Source organism: Macrotis lagotis, chromosome 2 (assembly GCF_037893015.1).
Source record: "Macrotis lagotis isolate mMagLag1 chromosome 2, bilby.v1.9.chrom.fasta, whole genome shotgun sequence".
Taxonomy (NCBI): domain Eukaryota; kingdom Metazoa; phylum Chordata; class Mammalia; order Peramelemorphia; family Peramelidae; genus Macrotis; species Macrotis lagotis.
In genome coordinates, this window is record NC_133659.1 from 218302208 (window position 1) to 218320647 (window position 18440).

The 18440-nt window shown below is 35.2% G+C and overlaps 1 protein-coding gene across 1 annotated transcript in view; it reads left to right on the plus strand.

Annotated features, from left to right (window-relative positions):
* The window catches only part of NOL11 (nucleolar protein 11), a 36610-nt gene extending 19548 nt beyond the window's left edge, over positions 1–17062 (plus strand). The window contains exons 11-18 of the mRNA XM_074224759.1: positions 2228–2302; positions 3965–4149; positions 4314–4439; positions 4651–4875; positions 5645–5723; positions 6025–6117; positions 12404–12511; positions 12686–17062. Coding sequence (XP_074080860.1) covers positions 2228–2302; positions 3965–4149; positions 4314–4439; positions 4651–4875; positions 5645–5723; positions 6025–6117; positions 12404–12511; positions 12686–12799 — 1005 coding nt within the window. The 3' untranslated portion in view covers positions 12800–17062. The remainder of the gene's footprint in view (positions 1–2227; positions 2303–3964; positions 4150–4313; positions 4440–4650; positions 4876–5644; positions 5724–6024; positions 6118–12403; positions 12512–12685) is intronic.
* Positions 17063–18440: the final 1378 nt, after the last annotated feature.

The window sequence follows — 18440 nt, forward strand, 5'->3', positions numbered from 1 at the left end:
GCTGGTATAACAAATACAAAAACAAGACAGTCCCATGCTTCAAGGATCTTCACTTCTAGTAGAGGTTAACTACTTGTATAAAGGTAAATATTTTGATTTAAGAGGTCCTAGAATGAATGGCAAGTTAGAGCCATGAGCAATTCAATTGAAGTATACTTTTGAGGAAAAAAATGATCATGTGCCTTGATATTTTCTATTTTCCATAACAAGAGACTATAGGGTGGAGAGAGGAATTAAAAAGTAATTAGCAGAGATGACCTTGATGAGCACCAGTTGTGAAGTATGGTCTGGGCCCAGCTAGCTCTATATAGTAGGGAGTTAATGGGGCGGGGTTGATATGTGGAGGTGAGAGCACAATGGAGATTAGATAACAAATCTGTTTTGAACCAAAGTAACACTTCAGCTAAAATAGATATTGGGAGTAACCCAAGGTTACAGTTTGGCCAGAAATGAGGGTGCTAGGACAATAGCAAAAAATCCAGAAGTGGAAGACAACATTTGACTAGAGCATCAAGACCTCAGAAAGAAGGTGAGGACACCTCACCCCATGCTGGATTGTCAGGTACTTAATGCCAGTCTTTCACCTAGCATTTTTTAAGAACTATTAATGCCAAGCATTATGCTCAGTCCTGGAGATACAAAGGTTAAAAACCAGGATCTCAAAGAGGTTAAACTCAATGAGGGTTGGAGTGAGACAGTATGCAACTGATTTAAATGATAGATGAAGAAGGGCTGGGAAAGGCTTTTCTTGTAGAGGGTGATATTTTATGTGATACTTAAAGGAAACCAGAGAAGTCTGGAGGCAGAAATGAGGTGGGAGAAAGTCCTGGGTATTGGAGACAATCAGTGAAAATGCTGGAGGTTGGGAGGATCCTTTTTGAAGAGCAAGGAAACTAGTGTCCCTGGATCAGGAGCATTGTGGGAGTGAAATAATCTCCTAAGGTGCAAGTCTGATGATGCTCAAATATCTTGCCTCTAGAATAAAAAAAAAAATCCCTTGGCATTTTAAGAACTCATCAGCCTGATTCTAGCCTTTTTTTCCAGACTGATTCCCTTTCTTATAATTTGTGTTCCAGCCAGACTGTACTGCAGTCAGGTCCTTGAAATGTCTGTCTTTCCATTTGTGAAATGAGTTGTGTATTTGACATGCTACCCTTTCTCCATACATATCCACCTTGCTCAAACAGTGCCATCTCTTTAGGGACTGTATTTGCACATGGTAGACACTTAATTAGATTGAAACTATATATTCATATCCTAATTACCAAGTTGTGCTGGCTCTCTTTCATAACCTGTTTCAGACCCACCCCACCTCTTTTTTAATGGATTCCCAAAAGGGGTCTTCCTGCATCCTGTCTTCCCCTTCCAATCCGTCTTCCCACATAATTGTCGCAGTAGTCTTCTTAAAGCACAGCACAAGTCTGGCCCTATTCCCTCCTCTACTCAAAAAGCTTTAGTGGTTTTAGAATAAAATACTTCCTTCTGGCATTTAAAGCCCTTCATAGTGTATCTTCAACCCATTTTTATAGATTTATTTAGCCTTACCTCATCTCATGAATTCCAGCCATACTGGCATATTTTCTCTGGCCCCTTGCGTTGGTGCCTTTGCCAGGATTGTCTCCCTAGTCTGCAATGCTACTCCTCCCTGTTAAGAAATCCTTGGCTCCCTTCAAGACTCAGTTCAAGTGCTACCCCTTAAAGGAGGCCAACTGATTCCTGTTGTTAATAATTTTCTCCTCTTACTCCTTCCACTCCTCCACATGGTTAGCATTTATGTTAAATTTAAATAGACTTCTTTTTGAACATGCTTTCCTGCATTAGAATGGAAGCTCCTTGAAGGTTGGCTTTCATTTTTTTTCTTTGTATTCTCATTCATCACTTAGCACAGTGCCTGGCATATAGTATGTATTTAATAACTGCTTATTAAATTGTCCTCAAATAGTCTAAGCTTCTAGATAATTCATCAAGAACACATATATAGGAAAACCCTAGGAAGAAGAGACTTAAAAGGGGGAAAAAAGGATGAGAAGGATAGGTGTATGGCAGCACCTCTCTCCAAAATAGGAATGTTTATTTTCTTAGGGATTGTTAGCATTATGATCATCATGACAAAATTCCATAATAACAAACTAGTTTAGAATAGATGCTCCTAAGTTTGTTTGCTTATGAGATAAGGATACAGTAATGTTTAAACTTCCAAAGTCCTAATTAATTTATTTAATTTTAGTTAAGGACAAGAAGAAATGAGACCAGGTCTCAGCTGCAGGATTCTACAGACAAAGAGTTTTTATCATGTATAAAGGTAGGTAAATAAAATAATCTCTTGTAAAATTTGTAAATTTGGAAAATATCAGAAATTATTTTTATTTCTAAATCAATTAAAATTTCATTTTAGATCCCTTTTATTTCTAGAAGTATTCAAATATAGAAACAAAAACAATTAAAAATTATCATTGTCTATGTTGTTCAGTCAATTTAAGCCTCTATTATAAGCTTGTCACTGTTAAACTATGGCCATAAACTTTTATTCTTTACAGATTAATTTTTTAAATATATGTTTACTTCAACATCCAAGTCTTTGTTTCTCTGACTCTTTTGAATTTTTTTTTTATTCAAGCCTTGTGCAGAGGACATACAGTAAAAATTAATTGGAATTTTTGGGGAACAATCTTGTGCCTGAAAATTTTAAGTTCATGGTTCTCCTTGGCATAGTACCTGACACATAGTGGTGCTTAGTAATGCTTGGTATAGTATAACAATTGAATCTTCATTTGCTGATTGTTCCCAATATCTACTTTCATTGTGTAAATTTAGAGGCATAGGATGTTGAAGTGAGGTTGTACTGTTACCAGGCCATATCTTAGAAGTTGCTTTTTAACATAAACTGGAGATAATAATTTGTTTTCTTGAAGATTTGTCTTTCCTAACAGTGGACTGCAAAGTAATGGTAATTCTTGTTAATTTGTTTTTCCATATTTGGAAATGAGGCATAATTAGTAATTCTAATTTTGATCCTAGATTTATATCTTAATCTGAATCTAATACTTGATGCTGAAGAAAGTACATTTTGGAGCATCTTCTTAACAGGAGAATTGGAGCCTCTTAGCATTTCTCTTTTGAATGCTGGTTCTTTACAGGATGTGATCCTTTTCTTGTTTTAGGTTAGGGTTTTTAACCTGTAGTTTGATCTTGTTTTTTAATATTTTGAAAGTTGTATTTCAGTGCATTTTAATTTTGTTTGTACCTTCTGTGTTTAATTATTTGCATTTAAAAACATTCTGAGTAGAGGTCCTTCTACTTCAATCACCAACCTGCCAGAAGGAGCCCAGAACCTACTTTTGAGACAGTTAGATTTTGGTAAGGGGAGAACTAAGTTGTCCTTAAACACTAATGAGAATTAGAATATTGAAAATAAAATCTGACTGAGAAACTGGGAATGAAATGCTCTTGATTGTTCTCTTTCTCTATCTCTGCATAGGGTATGTAGATTTGCACAAATATTTCTCTGTGATCTCGCCTAATTTAAGAATAATATATAAATTCTGACTAGCCCTTTAGTTTCATGATTCTTTTCTCCTTGGCTCTTCATGCTACCCTCAACCCCTACCTCCTGTGCTTCAGTTTCCTTCTCAAAGAAAGAGGGGGTTGGATTAAATGATATACTGAAATCTTCTCTAACTTATTAGTTTATGATTAGAGGTTATTTTAGATGAATCATTGAATTATACATAGATAAAAGCAACAATTTAGTTTTCTTCCAAGGAGTTTAACTTAGAATCCACTTTTAAACTGCAGCCTTATTTGAGTACAGTTTTACTTAGTCTTATCAATTTTCATTTCATAAGCATGCATTAATGAAGCCACTGTTAGTAACTGAGTGAAAATGAGAGAATATTCATAATACTTTAATTTTGATTTAATAGCATGTAATCATGACAGTCTGGGATTTCATTTTTCTTTTCAGGATGCTTCTGAAAAACAACTTGAACAACAGTTGACTAAGTTTTTGGCTGATAAACGCACACCTGACTTTCAAATTACTGTTGGGCACATAGTCACAGAACTGGTGGGAAGGTGTAAGACAGAACCAGAATTTTATCCTCACAGTAGTCTGGTACAACTCATCCAAACTCAAGTACTTTCTTACAGGTAAAAGCTTTTCTTGCTTGATGATAACTTTGTACTCATTACATTCTTTGATATGTTGTATAAAATTCCAACTTCCATATTCAGAGGAAAATTTTTAGAATAGTTTTACAGGTGAAATTTGTATGGGATTTTTAAGATAATTTAGCTTCTTTTATTTCTTTCAGTTTGTGTCCTGATTTGATGGCAGTTGCCTTGGAAAAAAGAGATGTATACTTGTTGCAGCTCTGTTTACAGCAGTTCCCTGACATTCCTGAATCGATTACCTGTGCTTGCTTAAAGGTTTTTCTAAGGTATGTAGGAAACAACTTGGTATGTGTTATAATTGTTACTTTTTAATTATAGAAATTTTAAGAATGCTTGGGAAATTGAATCTATAATATTTTTCTGATTTGCAAAGAGGTTGTTATTTTTGGTTATAATAATCAATTAAGGAGGGAAAGAAAGCAGTTAAAATCATCAGAATTAATTTCATGCTTATTGGTGACTTTTTTTTTCTTGTAGCATTGGAGATGACTTCCTTAAAGGGACAGATGTGAATATGGAGTCAGTTGTTGGTTACATTGACTTTCTCCAAGATGAGAAAATGGGAAAATCAGAAATTGTTCAAAATGGTTTCAGTCCAGTACCCTTAGAAGATGATAATTTTGAAGACAAGTTAAATAAGTCGGATGACATAATGAATACTACTCTAACGTGTCCTGTAACTCCCCATAAAGCAGCTTTACTGTATCCTTTGAAACTTGAATATTTTTTGTCTTACTTTGCAAAAATTATCTTAGAGTAAGCTAGGGAAATTATTTCACATTTTAGAATGTTAGCTTAGTATTAAGTTGGTAGAGAGGTACTGTTGTGTGATAAAGAAGCCAGACTCAGAGTCAGGAATACTGTGGGTTCAAGTTCTGCCTCTGACATCATGAGTAAGCCGCATAACTTCTCAGTGTCTCAGATGACTGTCAGAGATTTTAAATTACAGAGAACTTGATGCTCTACAAATAGTGGAAGTCTACACATCAGGAACTCCTCATAATGATGAAATCATAGTTCTGTATTGACTGTAATAGTTGCTTTTTTTGTTTCTTTTTAAGTGAAGTTAATTGTAATAATGGGCATATTAAGGGCTATTTACCTAAACCCAGTTATTTTAGTCAGTTAAACTAAATTTTTCCAAATAAGAGTTCTAATTTCTAAGTGTTATAATCAATGTTTTTAATGTGATGTCTTATATTTTAATATTTAGTTGGCAGTTCAAAGAACTTTCATCAGACAGTCAAAAGCAACTGCTTTCTTAGTGTTAGTTTGCTAATTAGCACTTATAAAAATATCTTGTTACTGTTCTGAATAAAAGATTTATACATTCAGTAGTTAAACATTTGCAGTATCAGGGGTTAGCACAGAAATACTTGATAATGGTTAATCTTTTTCCTTAAAAAACTTTATACAAATTTAAGAAACTACATTTAAATGTATCATATTATTTTCCTTTAGTCATAATTAGAAATGCAATTCTTCATTCAGCATATAGTGAAACATTTCTTTTGCCCAATTTGAAAGACCTCACTGTGCAACATGTCATTGTAAGTATTTTTTCTTAAGGAACTTTTGTTCACATTAGATTCCTCTTTTAGGTTTTGTTATCTTCTACTCTACTTGTGAAAATAATAGCATAATGTTTGGTTAAAATTGGGTATGGGAAACTGAGGGAGGATGAATGGACTTGTGGTATTGCTCTAAGTTAAGTCTCAGAGCACACCCCAAAATAAATGAACACTAGAAAGAGCTAAAAAAAAGAAATAAAGCAGGGGGAAGGATTGAAATACTTCTTTTGATGACCTAGGTTTTTACATTAGAGTAACTTGTCTAACTTTTTTCCCCTAGCTTTTTCTCCAGTATTTGCATTTTCTTTATGAAAAATGTAGTGAAAGTGCTAGTATGACTCTTCCTGGACCCTGTCCTCCAACCCTGAATCAGGTGAGACAGTGGTATATTTGCTTTGTTTTGAGCAACTAAACAATTCTGGCAGGCTTTGAGGGGAAACCATGGGGGAACAAATGTTGGGATTTCATTGAAGAATTTCACAGGACTCTTGGTCCTCATACAGCACATCTTTTCTTTCCTTGGCACAAAGAAAAAAAAGAGTAATATCCATTTGGCAGTTAATTTTAAAACCCAAATTTTTTGGTGACTTTCCACCTCTAACTTTTTGAACACATGGAGTAGCAGAGAGAATATCATAATTATATCAAGAGAGACATGGATTCAGTTTCTGCAACCAATATAAGTCTTATGTCACAAGTTACTTAACCTCTTTAAGTCTCACTTTTATCATTTTCAAAAGGGAATAATAATTGTATTTAGATCTCACAGGGTAGTGACACTCAGATGAGATTGAATTTGGCAGCACTTTTTAAATATTAGAATGCTTCATAAAGGCCATTTATTATTATTTCTTGTTCAGTAGAATTTGGAGAGAAACTAACTGGGAACAAATACAGCTACTTAGTCCTGTTTGATATTTAATACAATATGAACAATGGTACAAAGGAGCAAAATGATTTTTAATTGAGATTTTTAATTGGGGAAGGTAAACTTAACTATAAGTAAAAAGTAGTTACCCACAAACAGTTACCCCGACTCTGTACTGAGGATACAAATACAAAAAAATTATAGTCCCTGCCCTCAAGGAGCTTATATAAACCTTTCTATTTCTGTAAATAAATACACATGATGCAGTCATATTGTTGGTTGAGTTCATGTAGATATGTCCCATTGATTCTGTGCTTGAATTTAAACTGTCAGAGACTCTGTCTGATATTAAATCACCTTCAGTTATATTCAGCAAATGCACCTGTTGTCAGGCTTTTATTTTTGTACCTTGAAGTGACATCTATTGGCCTCAGAAATACAGCTATGAATTTTTTTAACTTATTTATTAGTAGTTGCTCCAGGAACACCTATCAATCTTCCTTTGTTGGCAAGACACTGTTAATCTTTCTAAAGCTGCCTTGAGGAGTAATAGGACCTATATTTTCCCTAATTTTGTAAGTGTTTTTTGATAATTTCTATTATTGTTATAGATATTGTGTGATCATTAATTTTGAGGATGTACATATTCCCTATCCAACTACTTTTCAGAAATTTTGGGGAGATAATACATTAGAGATCTTTTAGAAAACTTTGTAGGAATAAATAGCCTGGTTCTGCTCATCTCCCCCCCCCCCCCCAAAAAAAATCTATCCTTTTTTAAAAAATATTTTATTTTTTTCCAATTATATTTAATGGTAGTTTTCAACAGTCATTTTTTGGGGCAACATTTTGAGTTACATTTTCCTCCCTCTTAATATAAACTATACATAGACTCTATGTGTAAAACCATGTTAAACATAGATCCATATTAATCACATTGTGAAAGAAGAATTGAAATAAAAAAAAATATAACAACTTTTAAAAATTGAAGAAAGTAAGCTTTGGTCTGCATTTAACCCCACAGTTCCTTTTCTTGTTATATAGATATTTTCCATCAAAAGTCTTTTAGAATTCTTTGATTATTGTGTTGCTGAAATGAACAAGTCCATCCTAGTTGACTATCACCCAGAGTTGTTGTTATTGTGTATAATGTTTTTCTGGTTCTGCTCACTGTACTCAGCATTAGTTCATGCAAGTCTTTCCATAATTTTTTTAGATCAGTACTGTTCCATCACATTCATATACCACAATTTGATGAGCATTCCCTCAATTTCCAATTCTTTGCCACTATGAAAAGTTACTTATGTTGTTTTACATCAGTTTACATCAATTCATTTATGTAAAATTGATGTAAAATTCCAGTGTTTTTGGTGAAACCACATTGTTTCTGTTTTTCAAAAAAAAAATTTCAAATCACAAAATAATTTTTAACTTTCATTTTTTAAAAAAATTTTGAGTTTCAAATTTTCTTCCTCTAAGACAGCATGAAATTAGATATAAATTTTATAATGTGTTATGCAAAACATTTGAAAAAGAGAGTATTAAAAGTATGCTTCATTCTGCATTTAGACTTCTATCAAGTTTTTTCCTCTGGAGGTGGTTAGCATTTTACATTATTAAGTATTTTGGAATTGTCTTGCATTTTATATGATCCAAGTGACTTAGATTTTATAGCCATTCAGTCATAGTTCTAGATTGTTCTCCAGAATGGTTGTTCTGGAGAACATTCTGTTGTTCATAGCTCACATCTCCACCATTAGTGTCCTAATATTTACTCATCCTTTCCAGCATTTATCATTTTCCTTTTCAGTAACATATGAGGTGATATTTCAGAGTCGATTTAATGTGCATTTGTCTAATCATTAGTGATCTAGAGCATTTTTTGGTTTATTTATATTATTACAATAATCTTCTTGTGAGAATAAGCATAAACTCCCCCTCCCCCCCCCAAAAAAAAACAAACGAGAAACTTCAAAAATAGTGAGAGAGGAAAAAAATGTACTTCAGTCTGTGTTCAGATTCCAATGTCTCTGCTCTGGGATGAGTTGCCTTCTTTATCTTAAGTCCACCAAAGAAGTTGCTTCAGTATTTTTCCCACAGTTGCTATTACCAAATGTATTTCCCTCTAGTCTATTCCTTCTCACTCTCTTTTATTCTATTCTCACTCTCTCTCTCTCCTTTCACCCTGTCCCTGTTCAAAAGTTCAAACTTCTTTCTTTTCTATCACCTATTCCCCCCCTTCCCTCCCCCCATTCCCCCCCTTATCCCATCCCTTTCTTTTCATTTTTCTCTCAGGTAAGATAGATTTCTATACCCTCCTGTGCATATGTTATTTCCTCTCTGAGCCATTTCTGATAAGAATGAAGTCTCACTCATTCCCCCCTCATCTTCACCCATTCCACTCCATTGTAAGCTTTTTCTTGACTCTCATGTGAAATATCTTAGCCCCTTCTTCTCCTTCCTCTTCCTCCCAGTACTTTCCTTTATCACCCATTGATTCCATCTTTTTACTATAGTATACCATTATGTTCTGCTCATTCCTGTGCCCTGTCGGTATTAAGTTCCTCATATTTAGTCCTTCTCATCTTCCTTCTCTGTGGTTCATCTGACTCCTGTACTTGGAGATCAAGCTTTCTGTTTAGGTCTGGTTGTTTCAGTAGGAAAGTTTGAAAGTCCATTTTTTCCCCCCTAAAAGAGGATGTTCAGTTTTGCTGGGTAGTTGATTCTGGGTTGTAAATCAAGATCTTTAGCTTTTAGGAATATCTTATTCCAAGTCCTACAATTCCTTGAGGTAGCTGCTGCCAGATTCTTTGTAATCCTAATTATAGAGCCACGGTAGTTGAATTGTTTCTGGCAGCTTTTAGTATTTTCTCTTTGACTTGGGAGTTTTGGAATTTGGTTACAATATTCCTGGAAGTTTTTCTTTTGGGCAGTCTTTCAGGAGGGGATTGGTGAATTCCCTCAATTTCTATTTTACACTCTGCTTCTAGGATCTCAGAGCAGTTTTGCTGTATTTTTTCCTGAAAAATGAAGTCTAGATTACTTTACCTGGTCATGACTTTGGGGGAACCCAATAAATTTTAATTATCTCTCCTGGATGTGTTTTCAAGGTCCATTATTTTTCCAAAGAGATATTTCACATTTTCTTTTAATTTTGGGTTTTGTTTTTTTGGTATATAGTTTTATTTCTTCCTGATTTCTCGCAAAATCATCGGCTTCCTTTAGTTCCATTCTGCATTTGAAAGTTATTTTCTTCAGAGAGGTTTTTTATCTCCTTTTCCAGCTGGCCAATTCTTCTTTTTAAAACATTGTGTCACTTTTTACATTTGACCTAAACTGATTTTTTTGTATTTCTTTCACCAAGCTGCTGATTTGGTTTTCATGATTTACCTGTATCACTCTCATTTCTCCATCCAATTTTTCCTCTACCTCCTTTAAATTGCTTTTCAAAGTCTTTTTTGAGCTCATCCATAGCTTGAACCATTTTCTATTTCTCTTGAAGGTTTTGGATACAGAAGCTTCCAATTTTATCATCATCTGAATCTTCCTTGGGACCAAAGTAATTTTCTGTGGTCAGATAATTCTTTTTCTTTTGTTTTCTCATTTCCTCAGCCTATGACTGATTTACCTGCTTCCAAGGCTTTAGGGACCTTAATTCCTCTAAGGTCTTATGAGAGGCTCTCTTGCCTGTGCTTTGGTATGTGGATAACCACAGACCCTCCCCACTGCCCTGGAGTTGTGAGGAGAGTCCCTTCTCGGCTATGGTGGTATGGAAGCCCAAACTGCAACCTGGATTTTAGTGTGGCCAAACAGTTGAGTCCTGTCCTAGGGAGAGCAGAGAGACCTCTTCAGTCTCCCCTGACCCCCTTTACCATCTGTGGAGGTGTAGGCTGGCTTCCCCAATTCCCACTGTATGTTCTCACCACAGGGCTGCTCTGAGGCTCGTGCTCATTCCACAGTGTGACAGAGTTCTCTCACCACCCCCTCAAGCTGTTCCTGGTGATCCCTGGGCCAGGAGGTCTGGAAACTGCCCCCACTGCCATGAACCCAGGTGCCCTTAGGGATCTAGGTACCTGGCCCAGCTGCACTGCTCTGCGGCTGAGGTTGGGGCTGTGCTTGCAGTGGCTTTTTCCAACCCCTGGTCCCAGTGAAACAGACCTTTCCCACGGATCTTTTGTCTTAGACTGAGAAATTGTATCACCCAATGTTTCTGTGGTTTCTGCCCCTCTGAATTTTGGCTAAGGTCATAATTTGATAGCTTTTGGAGTTTTTTGGGGAGCGAGTTTCTGGGAATTCCTGCCTTCACATGGCCATTTTGGCTCTGCCACCCCCTTCCCCCCCCCCAAACATTTTTTTCATATGATTATTTTGATAGTTTGATTTCATCTTCTGAAAACTGCTTGTTCATAGTCCTTTGACCATTTATCATTTAGGAATTTTATAAATTTGATCAGTTGTCTGTATGTTTGAGAAATGAGACTTTTGTCAGAGAAATTTAACTGTAGAAGATTTTCCAGTTTCCTATTTTCTAATTTTTGGCTATATTAATTTTGTTTGTACAAAAGCTTTTTAATTTCATGTAAACAAAATTATCTATTTTACTTTTTGTAATCCTTTCTATCTCTTCTTTGGTCATAATCTCTTAAGCATAGATCTATCAGGTAGTAACATTTTTTTCCCAGCTCATCTAATTTGCTTATGGTATCACCCTTTATGTCTTGATCATTTATCCATTTTTACCTTGTCTTGTTTATGGTATGAGATGTTGGTCTATACTAGTTTCTTCCAAACTCCTTTCCAGTTTTCCCAATAAGTTTTGTTAAATGGAGAATTTCCCCCAAAAAAACTTGGATATTTATCAAACATATGATTGCTGTGATCATTTATTACTGTGTATCTAGTACCTAATCTATTCCTTTGATATTCCACTCTTGTTTCTTAGCCAGTACCAGAGGTTTTTTTTTTGATGATTGCTGCTTTGTAATATAGTTTGAAATCTGATACAGCTAAGTCAACTAGCTTCACATTTTTTCCCTTAATTTCCTTGATAGTCTTGACCTTTTGTTCTTCCGGGTGAATTGTATTATTTTTTCTAGCTCTTTAGAGTAATTTTTTTGGTAGCTTGGATAACAGTGAATACATAGTTTAGCTTAGGTAGAATTATCTTTATTTATATTATATTGACTCAACTATGAGTAATCAATATTTTATATAGTTATATAAAAATGTGGTGATCTAGCATTTTTTAATAGTTTAAATATTAGGGTTTTTTTTAAGTAATAAAGGTGTTTCATATTCTGGCATCTGTTGCTCCCCCTTCAGGCCTTTGGAATTGGAGTTTTTTTATGAAAATTATTAAGTGACCTATGTAGAGTTTGGAGGATATAAAATTGCATGTTACTGTTTTGTAAGTACAAAGGAATCACCACTGTTGTGGGATTATGGCAACTTTAGTCCCACATGATCCCTTGGTTATGATCTTTGTGCATCTTTCCAAGTAGGGCAGAATCAATTACAGAACAGAATAGTTCATTTCAGAGAAGACACCAGTAGTATCACAACTCAGAGTCTTGAATACTTTCTTTAGCTTTACTGTTCGTAATCATATCAAATAATTCAATAATCTTAAAATGGTTCTTGTAATCTAAACCAAGTTTTAAAAAGAGGAGCCATCTGTTTCATCGACCTGTTCATCTGTAAACTAAAATATTCAGCTATACATTAAATTCTTAGAATTGTCAAACACAGTGTTCTGCAAAATCCAACAACTTTATTTTTCTATTTGTTTCAGATTATGGATTGGATCTGTCTACTGCTAGATGCTCATTTTACTGTTATTGTAATGATTCCAGAAGCAAAAGGAATATTGGCAAGTCTTTATAAGTTTGTGAAAGCCCAGGTATGTGAATATTGGATACATAACAAAGATTCTTTTTCTCTTCAGTGAAGTGTCTGTTACTACCAAAAATTCAAATTATAATTAAAATTAGGGTGCTGAATAGTATTAGCCAGATGGGATTTGTTTTCACATAAGCAATATTAAAATATTACTTTTTAAATTCTTCTCTTTTAGGTATGGGTTTATTCAGAGCTCAACAAAATTGAAGGAAGTTTACAGCAGCTACAGAAAATGCACCAGCAAAGAAATACAGGATTGTATTCCATTGAAGTGCTTGAACTCATCTGAGATTAGCATCCATATGCACAATTTTTATGAAGACTTTTTTTGGGTGGACTTTCTACTCCTATCCATTTAAGCAGAGGAAATTTGATTTTGTGACTTTGTTTTGATGCCAAGACAAATTTCAAAGACCAAAGGGATCAGAATTTAGGAGTTCTCACTTGATGAGAGATCTGGGTTTCATATTGAACTATTCTAATTTTATATATTGAAGAGTGGAAAAGCATGTTCTGGAAATAACTTAAAGTACAACTTGATTGATTTTACATAAACTTATTTGTGTAAGGATAAAACTAATTTCTTACAAAAATTTTTGAGTAGTATTTCTTGAAGTAACAAAAGAATTTATTTAAATTGAATAAGAAAGCTTCCCCAGCTCTACAGTTCTCAAGACCGGATATTTGGAGTCAAAGTTAACAAAGGATTTGACTATTTTCTAGCTCATCATCATCGATACTTATTGATTATTTGAAATAATGTAAAAGTGTGTAGACACCAAAAATTAGAAGTAACAAATTCCAATCAGACAAGAAAAATATTTTACCTCTGCTCCTCTCTACATGGTACAGAAAGGGCAACCATATCCCAATAAGTGCCCTGTACAACAACCTATTCTTTACCCCATTACTTTATGTCTATAAGGTTTTAAATGTCCCTGTTCCTCCATACTTATCTAAGGTAACATCTTTTATACAATAGCAAGAAATTTTTTTTTTACTTCTAGTTAAAATAATTGCCAATTAGCATTTGTTCTGTATAAATTTCAAGTGAAACACTTGTGAAATATTGTCTTCATGGTTGATGGAACCATTATACTCTTTGGATAAATGAAAAATTGTGTGGAGAGAAATTATGGATATTTCTGCTTCTTGAAAATATACCTTAAATTATTTATTAACTTTAGAATAATGAGAACTTGCATTTCTTTAGATCAGTGGTATCTAAACTTTTTGATCTTATACATAATATGGGAAAAAATTTTGTACATTCTCCTCCTTTACATACATATATATATTTAAGGAATGTATATGTGTTCTATCTTACTGATAATTTTATGCACTAGAAAACTTAAATAATATTTGATTTGAGAGTCAATAGGGAGCCAGTGGAGTTTTTTTGAATAAGGGAGTGACATGATCAGACCTTTACAAAAATTACTTTAGAAGCTCTTTGCAAAATTGGAGAGGCACTTGAGTCAAGGAAACTAATTAGACTGTAGCATTAATCCCATTGAGAGGTAATGAGGGCCAGAACTAGGATGGTGATTGTGTTATTAGAAAGAAGAGAAGAAATTTGGAAACAAATGACAGTGTTTTGGTTAATGGATCAGATGTGGGATGAGCATGAGGGAAACTGAGGTGCTGAAGGTGACACTGAGGTTGTGACACACCTGATTGGCTAGAAAGTTGATATAGCCCTCAGTGGTAATAAGGAAGTTTGTTAGAAGAATGAGTTCAGGAAAAAGATATAATGAAATTTGCCATCTGTCCCAACTTATTCATCCTTGCTCATTTTGTGCAACTATATTTCAGAAAGAGAAAGGTTGGGGACTTGTGTGGAGGAGGAGATGGGGTGGTATAGTGTTGGGGGAAAAAAAAGGGTAGATATGATTGCATTGGGGACAAATTCCACACCTAGAAAAATTTTCTGAAGATTGTTGATTGTATTCATGTACCTACCCTTTGATAGTTTGATCACATGCCCCTTTTGTGGTCAGGCCCCTCCAGCCAATAATTTTGAGTTATTCTATATGATCAATACATTTTAATTTGTGGCAGTGTGGAAAGCCAAATTTTAAGATATGGGTATGGAAAATAACTCAAAATAGTATATTAGCTGATTGCTCAAGGGAGAAGGTTTATGAAATACTTTATACCAGAATCTGTATACAATAATAAAATGCAGTAAGAAAGATAATCACTTCCCTCAGTTAACTTAAGGTTTTGTAGAGAAGGACAATGCATATAGCAGAGTCAAAGTTAGGGAGGTATTTTTTGGATTGGGAAAGTCACAGAATGGTGAATGACAAAGACTGCTGTGTCCTTTCTTAGAACTGTAGCACTAACTTGATTACTTTTCACTGGGCTAGAAGTTGAAGGGGTTAGAAATGGTAGAGAGATTGCTGCAGCGTGACCTGGCCAAAGAGCTGCTTCATGGTGGTTTGTTTAGGCTAGTTTTGGAGAACACCAACCAATCAGGAACCTGCAAAGAGGTTGCTATAAAGCCACCTCAGAAATGAAGGACTTGGCATAAAACTGGCCAGAAAGCAACATTGTGGAGTCTGACTAAGTCTGGTTTGGAGAACTCGCCAACCAGGAGTGCAGGACTGTACTTCAGGAGAATAGAGCTGGGAGCAGCTAGGTGGTGCAGTGGACAGAACACCAGCCCTACAGTCAGAAGGACCTGAGTTCAAATGCAGCCTCAGACACTTAATTACTTAATTACCTAACTGTTTGATCTTGGGCAACTCACTTAATCCCATTCTTTTGCAAAAAACAAAAATCACTGAGGATGGGACTGGAAGCATGAAGATGACTTTGGGGTTGGGGAGGGGGTGCCTAGGTGGCGCAGCAGATAGAGTCCTGGAGTCAGGATTACCTGAGTTCAAATTTGGCCTCAGACACTTAATAATTACCTAGCTGTGTGACCTTGGGCAAGCTACTTAACCCCATTTGCCTGGCAAAAATCTAAAAACAAAATGTTAAGCAAAGCCATTCTAGAGTAGTCAAGAGCATCATTTCTGTGTATAGCATAAAAAAACATCATAGGAATCTCTTCACAAAGTGCAGCCTCCTTTTTGAGAATTAACAATGATGGGAATCTGAAGAGGAGACTCTGGGACACTGCCAGCCCTCTCTTGGGGTGTAGGGCAGGGTGAAGGAAGTATTAATGTGCTTGTTGACTTGGGGGTTCAGGCCAGTTAGTAACTTTGTATTTCAAACTCATTGTTCTTGTTAACTAGATAGTGCGGTTGTTGGAGAAAGAGCTGGCCTTAAAGGCAGAAAAACCCAAATTCTAGACTGTCTGACTTATCCTAGCTCTGTGACCCGGAGCAAGCTTATCTACCTTTCTTGTAGCCTAGGGAATAGATTTCTAACAGTTGGCTGATGTTTACTCATTTGGGAGCCCCCTAAATCAATGTCTGTTATTATAATCCTATCAAATTAAAAGAGTGATACGTTTTCCTGTCTTAAAAAGAATAAATGCTGCTCTTGTCAATTTTAGTGATCTAAGGTAAAAAGCTACTTCACTTTGGTTAACTTTTGTCTTACAGTTAGCAAAATTAAAACTGGTCAGGAGAGGAAAATTCAATTTCTAAAAAAATATCTGTAAAATGTTTCTTATACCTCTAACCATGTTAATAACTTTATCATCTTTGCAAAAGAACAGACACTTAATAATTACCTAGTTGTGTGCCTTGCAAAAACCTTAAAAAAAAGCAACTTACTTGGTAGAGGTTAAAAACGTGTAGTCCAGGGTGGCTAGGTGGCATAGTGGATAAAGGAACTGGCCCTGGAGTCAGGAGTACCTGGGTTCAAATCCGGTCTCAGACACTTAATAATTACCTAGCTGTGTGGCCCTGGGCAAGCTACTTAACCCTGTTTACCTTGGAAAAACCTTAAAAAAATGTGTAGTCATGGAAAGCATTACCACAGTAATCATATTGTAAAAGTTAAACATGAAAAAAAAGCATGCTTCAATCTATTCATGCACCATCAACTCTGTCATTAGGATGGATATATTGTTTATCATAATCCTTCAGAATTTCCTTGGGTCATAGCATTGCTAGAAAAAGGTAGATTTCCAGCTGATCATCCTGCAGTATTGCTGTTACTTTGTAATATTTCCCATTGCATCTACTCATTTTTTATTGAGAGCATCCTGTTCATCATTTCCCATAATAAAACATTTCATCACAATCACATACAATTTGTTCAACCATTCCCCAGCTGATGAGCATCCTCTTAATGCCCAGCTAGCTACCTACCACCAGAAAAGAGCTACTATAACTATCCCTATACATATAGGTTCTTTTCTTCCCCTACTTTGTCTCTTCTGAAATATAGACCTAGCAGTGGCACTAAGTCAAAGAGTAGGCATGGTTTATAGCCCTTTGAGCATGTTCCAGACTACAGAATTGTTGAATCATTTCACTAGTGTGTTAGTGTCTCAATTTCCCTACATTTCTTCCAACGTGTTATTTTCTCCTATTAGCCAAACCAATAGATATAAGGTAGTATCCCAGAATTCTTTCAACTTTCATTTTTACAATCAATAGGGAGAACATTTTTTAAAATGATTTAAATAGATTGCTTTAATAACCTCATCTGAAAACTGTTCATTTCTCTTGATCATTTATCAAATGAGAAATAACTTATTTTTTATGAATTTGACTCAGTTCTCTGTTTGAGAAATAAAGTCCTTATCAGAGGAAGTTAATTTCAATATTTTTTCCCAGTTACTATTGTTTCCCTCTACCCTAATTTTCCTCACCTATATTAATTCTATTTTCTCTCTCTTTTCTGTTTCTCCTCAAAACTATTTTGCCTCTGACTACCCTCTCCTAGAAGATTCCCTCCCTTCTATCATCTATCCCCACCCTCACCCCCCCCCTTCCCCCTTTCTCCCATTACTTTCCTCTGTAGTAAGATAGATTTCTATACCCAATTGAGTGTATATGTTATTACTTTTTGGAGTCAATTCTGATGAAAGTAAGGCTCACTACCCCTTACCTTTCTCTTCCACTCCACTGCAAAAGCTTTTTCTTATCTTTTTATGTAAAATAACTGACCCCATTCTACCTCTCCTTTTCTCCCAGTACATTCCCCTCATTCATTTACTCCATCTTTTTAATATCCCTTCAAATTCAATTCCCACCTGTGCCTTGTCTGTTTATGCTCTTTCTAACTGCCCTAATAAATGAGGAGGTTCATATGAGTTATTAGTGTCATCTTCCCATACAGGAATATAAAACAGTTCAACATCATTAAGTCCCTTTCCTGTTTTCCTTTTTTCTGCTTCACTTGAATCTTATATTTGAAGATAAAATTTTCTATTCAACTCTGTTCATTTCATCAGGAAAGTTTGAAAGCCCCCTATTTCATTGGATGTCCATCTTTTCCCCAGAAAGAGGATGTTCAGTTTTGCTGGCTAGTTGATTCTTGATTGTAAGCCAAGCTCTTTCACTCTCTGGAATATTAATATAGAAGCTTAATGTAGCTCCCTTAATGTAGAAGCTGTTAAATCTTGAGTTAACCTGACTGTGGCTCCATGATATTTCAGTCTGGCTGCCTGCAATATTTTCTCCTTGGCTGTGGACTTCTGAAATATGGCTGTAATATTCCTAACAGTTTTCATTTGGGGATTTCAGGAGGTGATCAGTGGCTTATTTCCATTTCTATTTTACTCCCTGCTTCTAGCATGTTAAGGCAATTTTCCTTAATTTATCTCCTGGATCTGTTTTCAAAGTCAGTTGTTTTTCCAATGAGATGTTTTATATTTTCTTCTAATTTTTCCTTCTTTTGATTTTGTTTTATTATTTCTCAGTTTCTCACAAAGTCATCAATTTCCCTTTGCTCCCTTCTATATTTCAAGGAATTATTTTCTTCAGTTAGCTTTTGTATCTCTTTTTCCATTTGGCCAATTC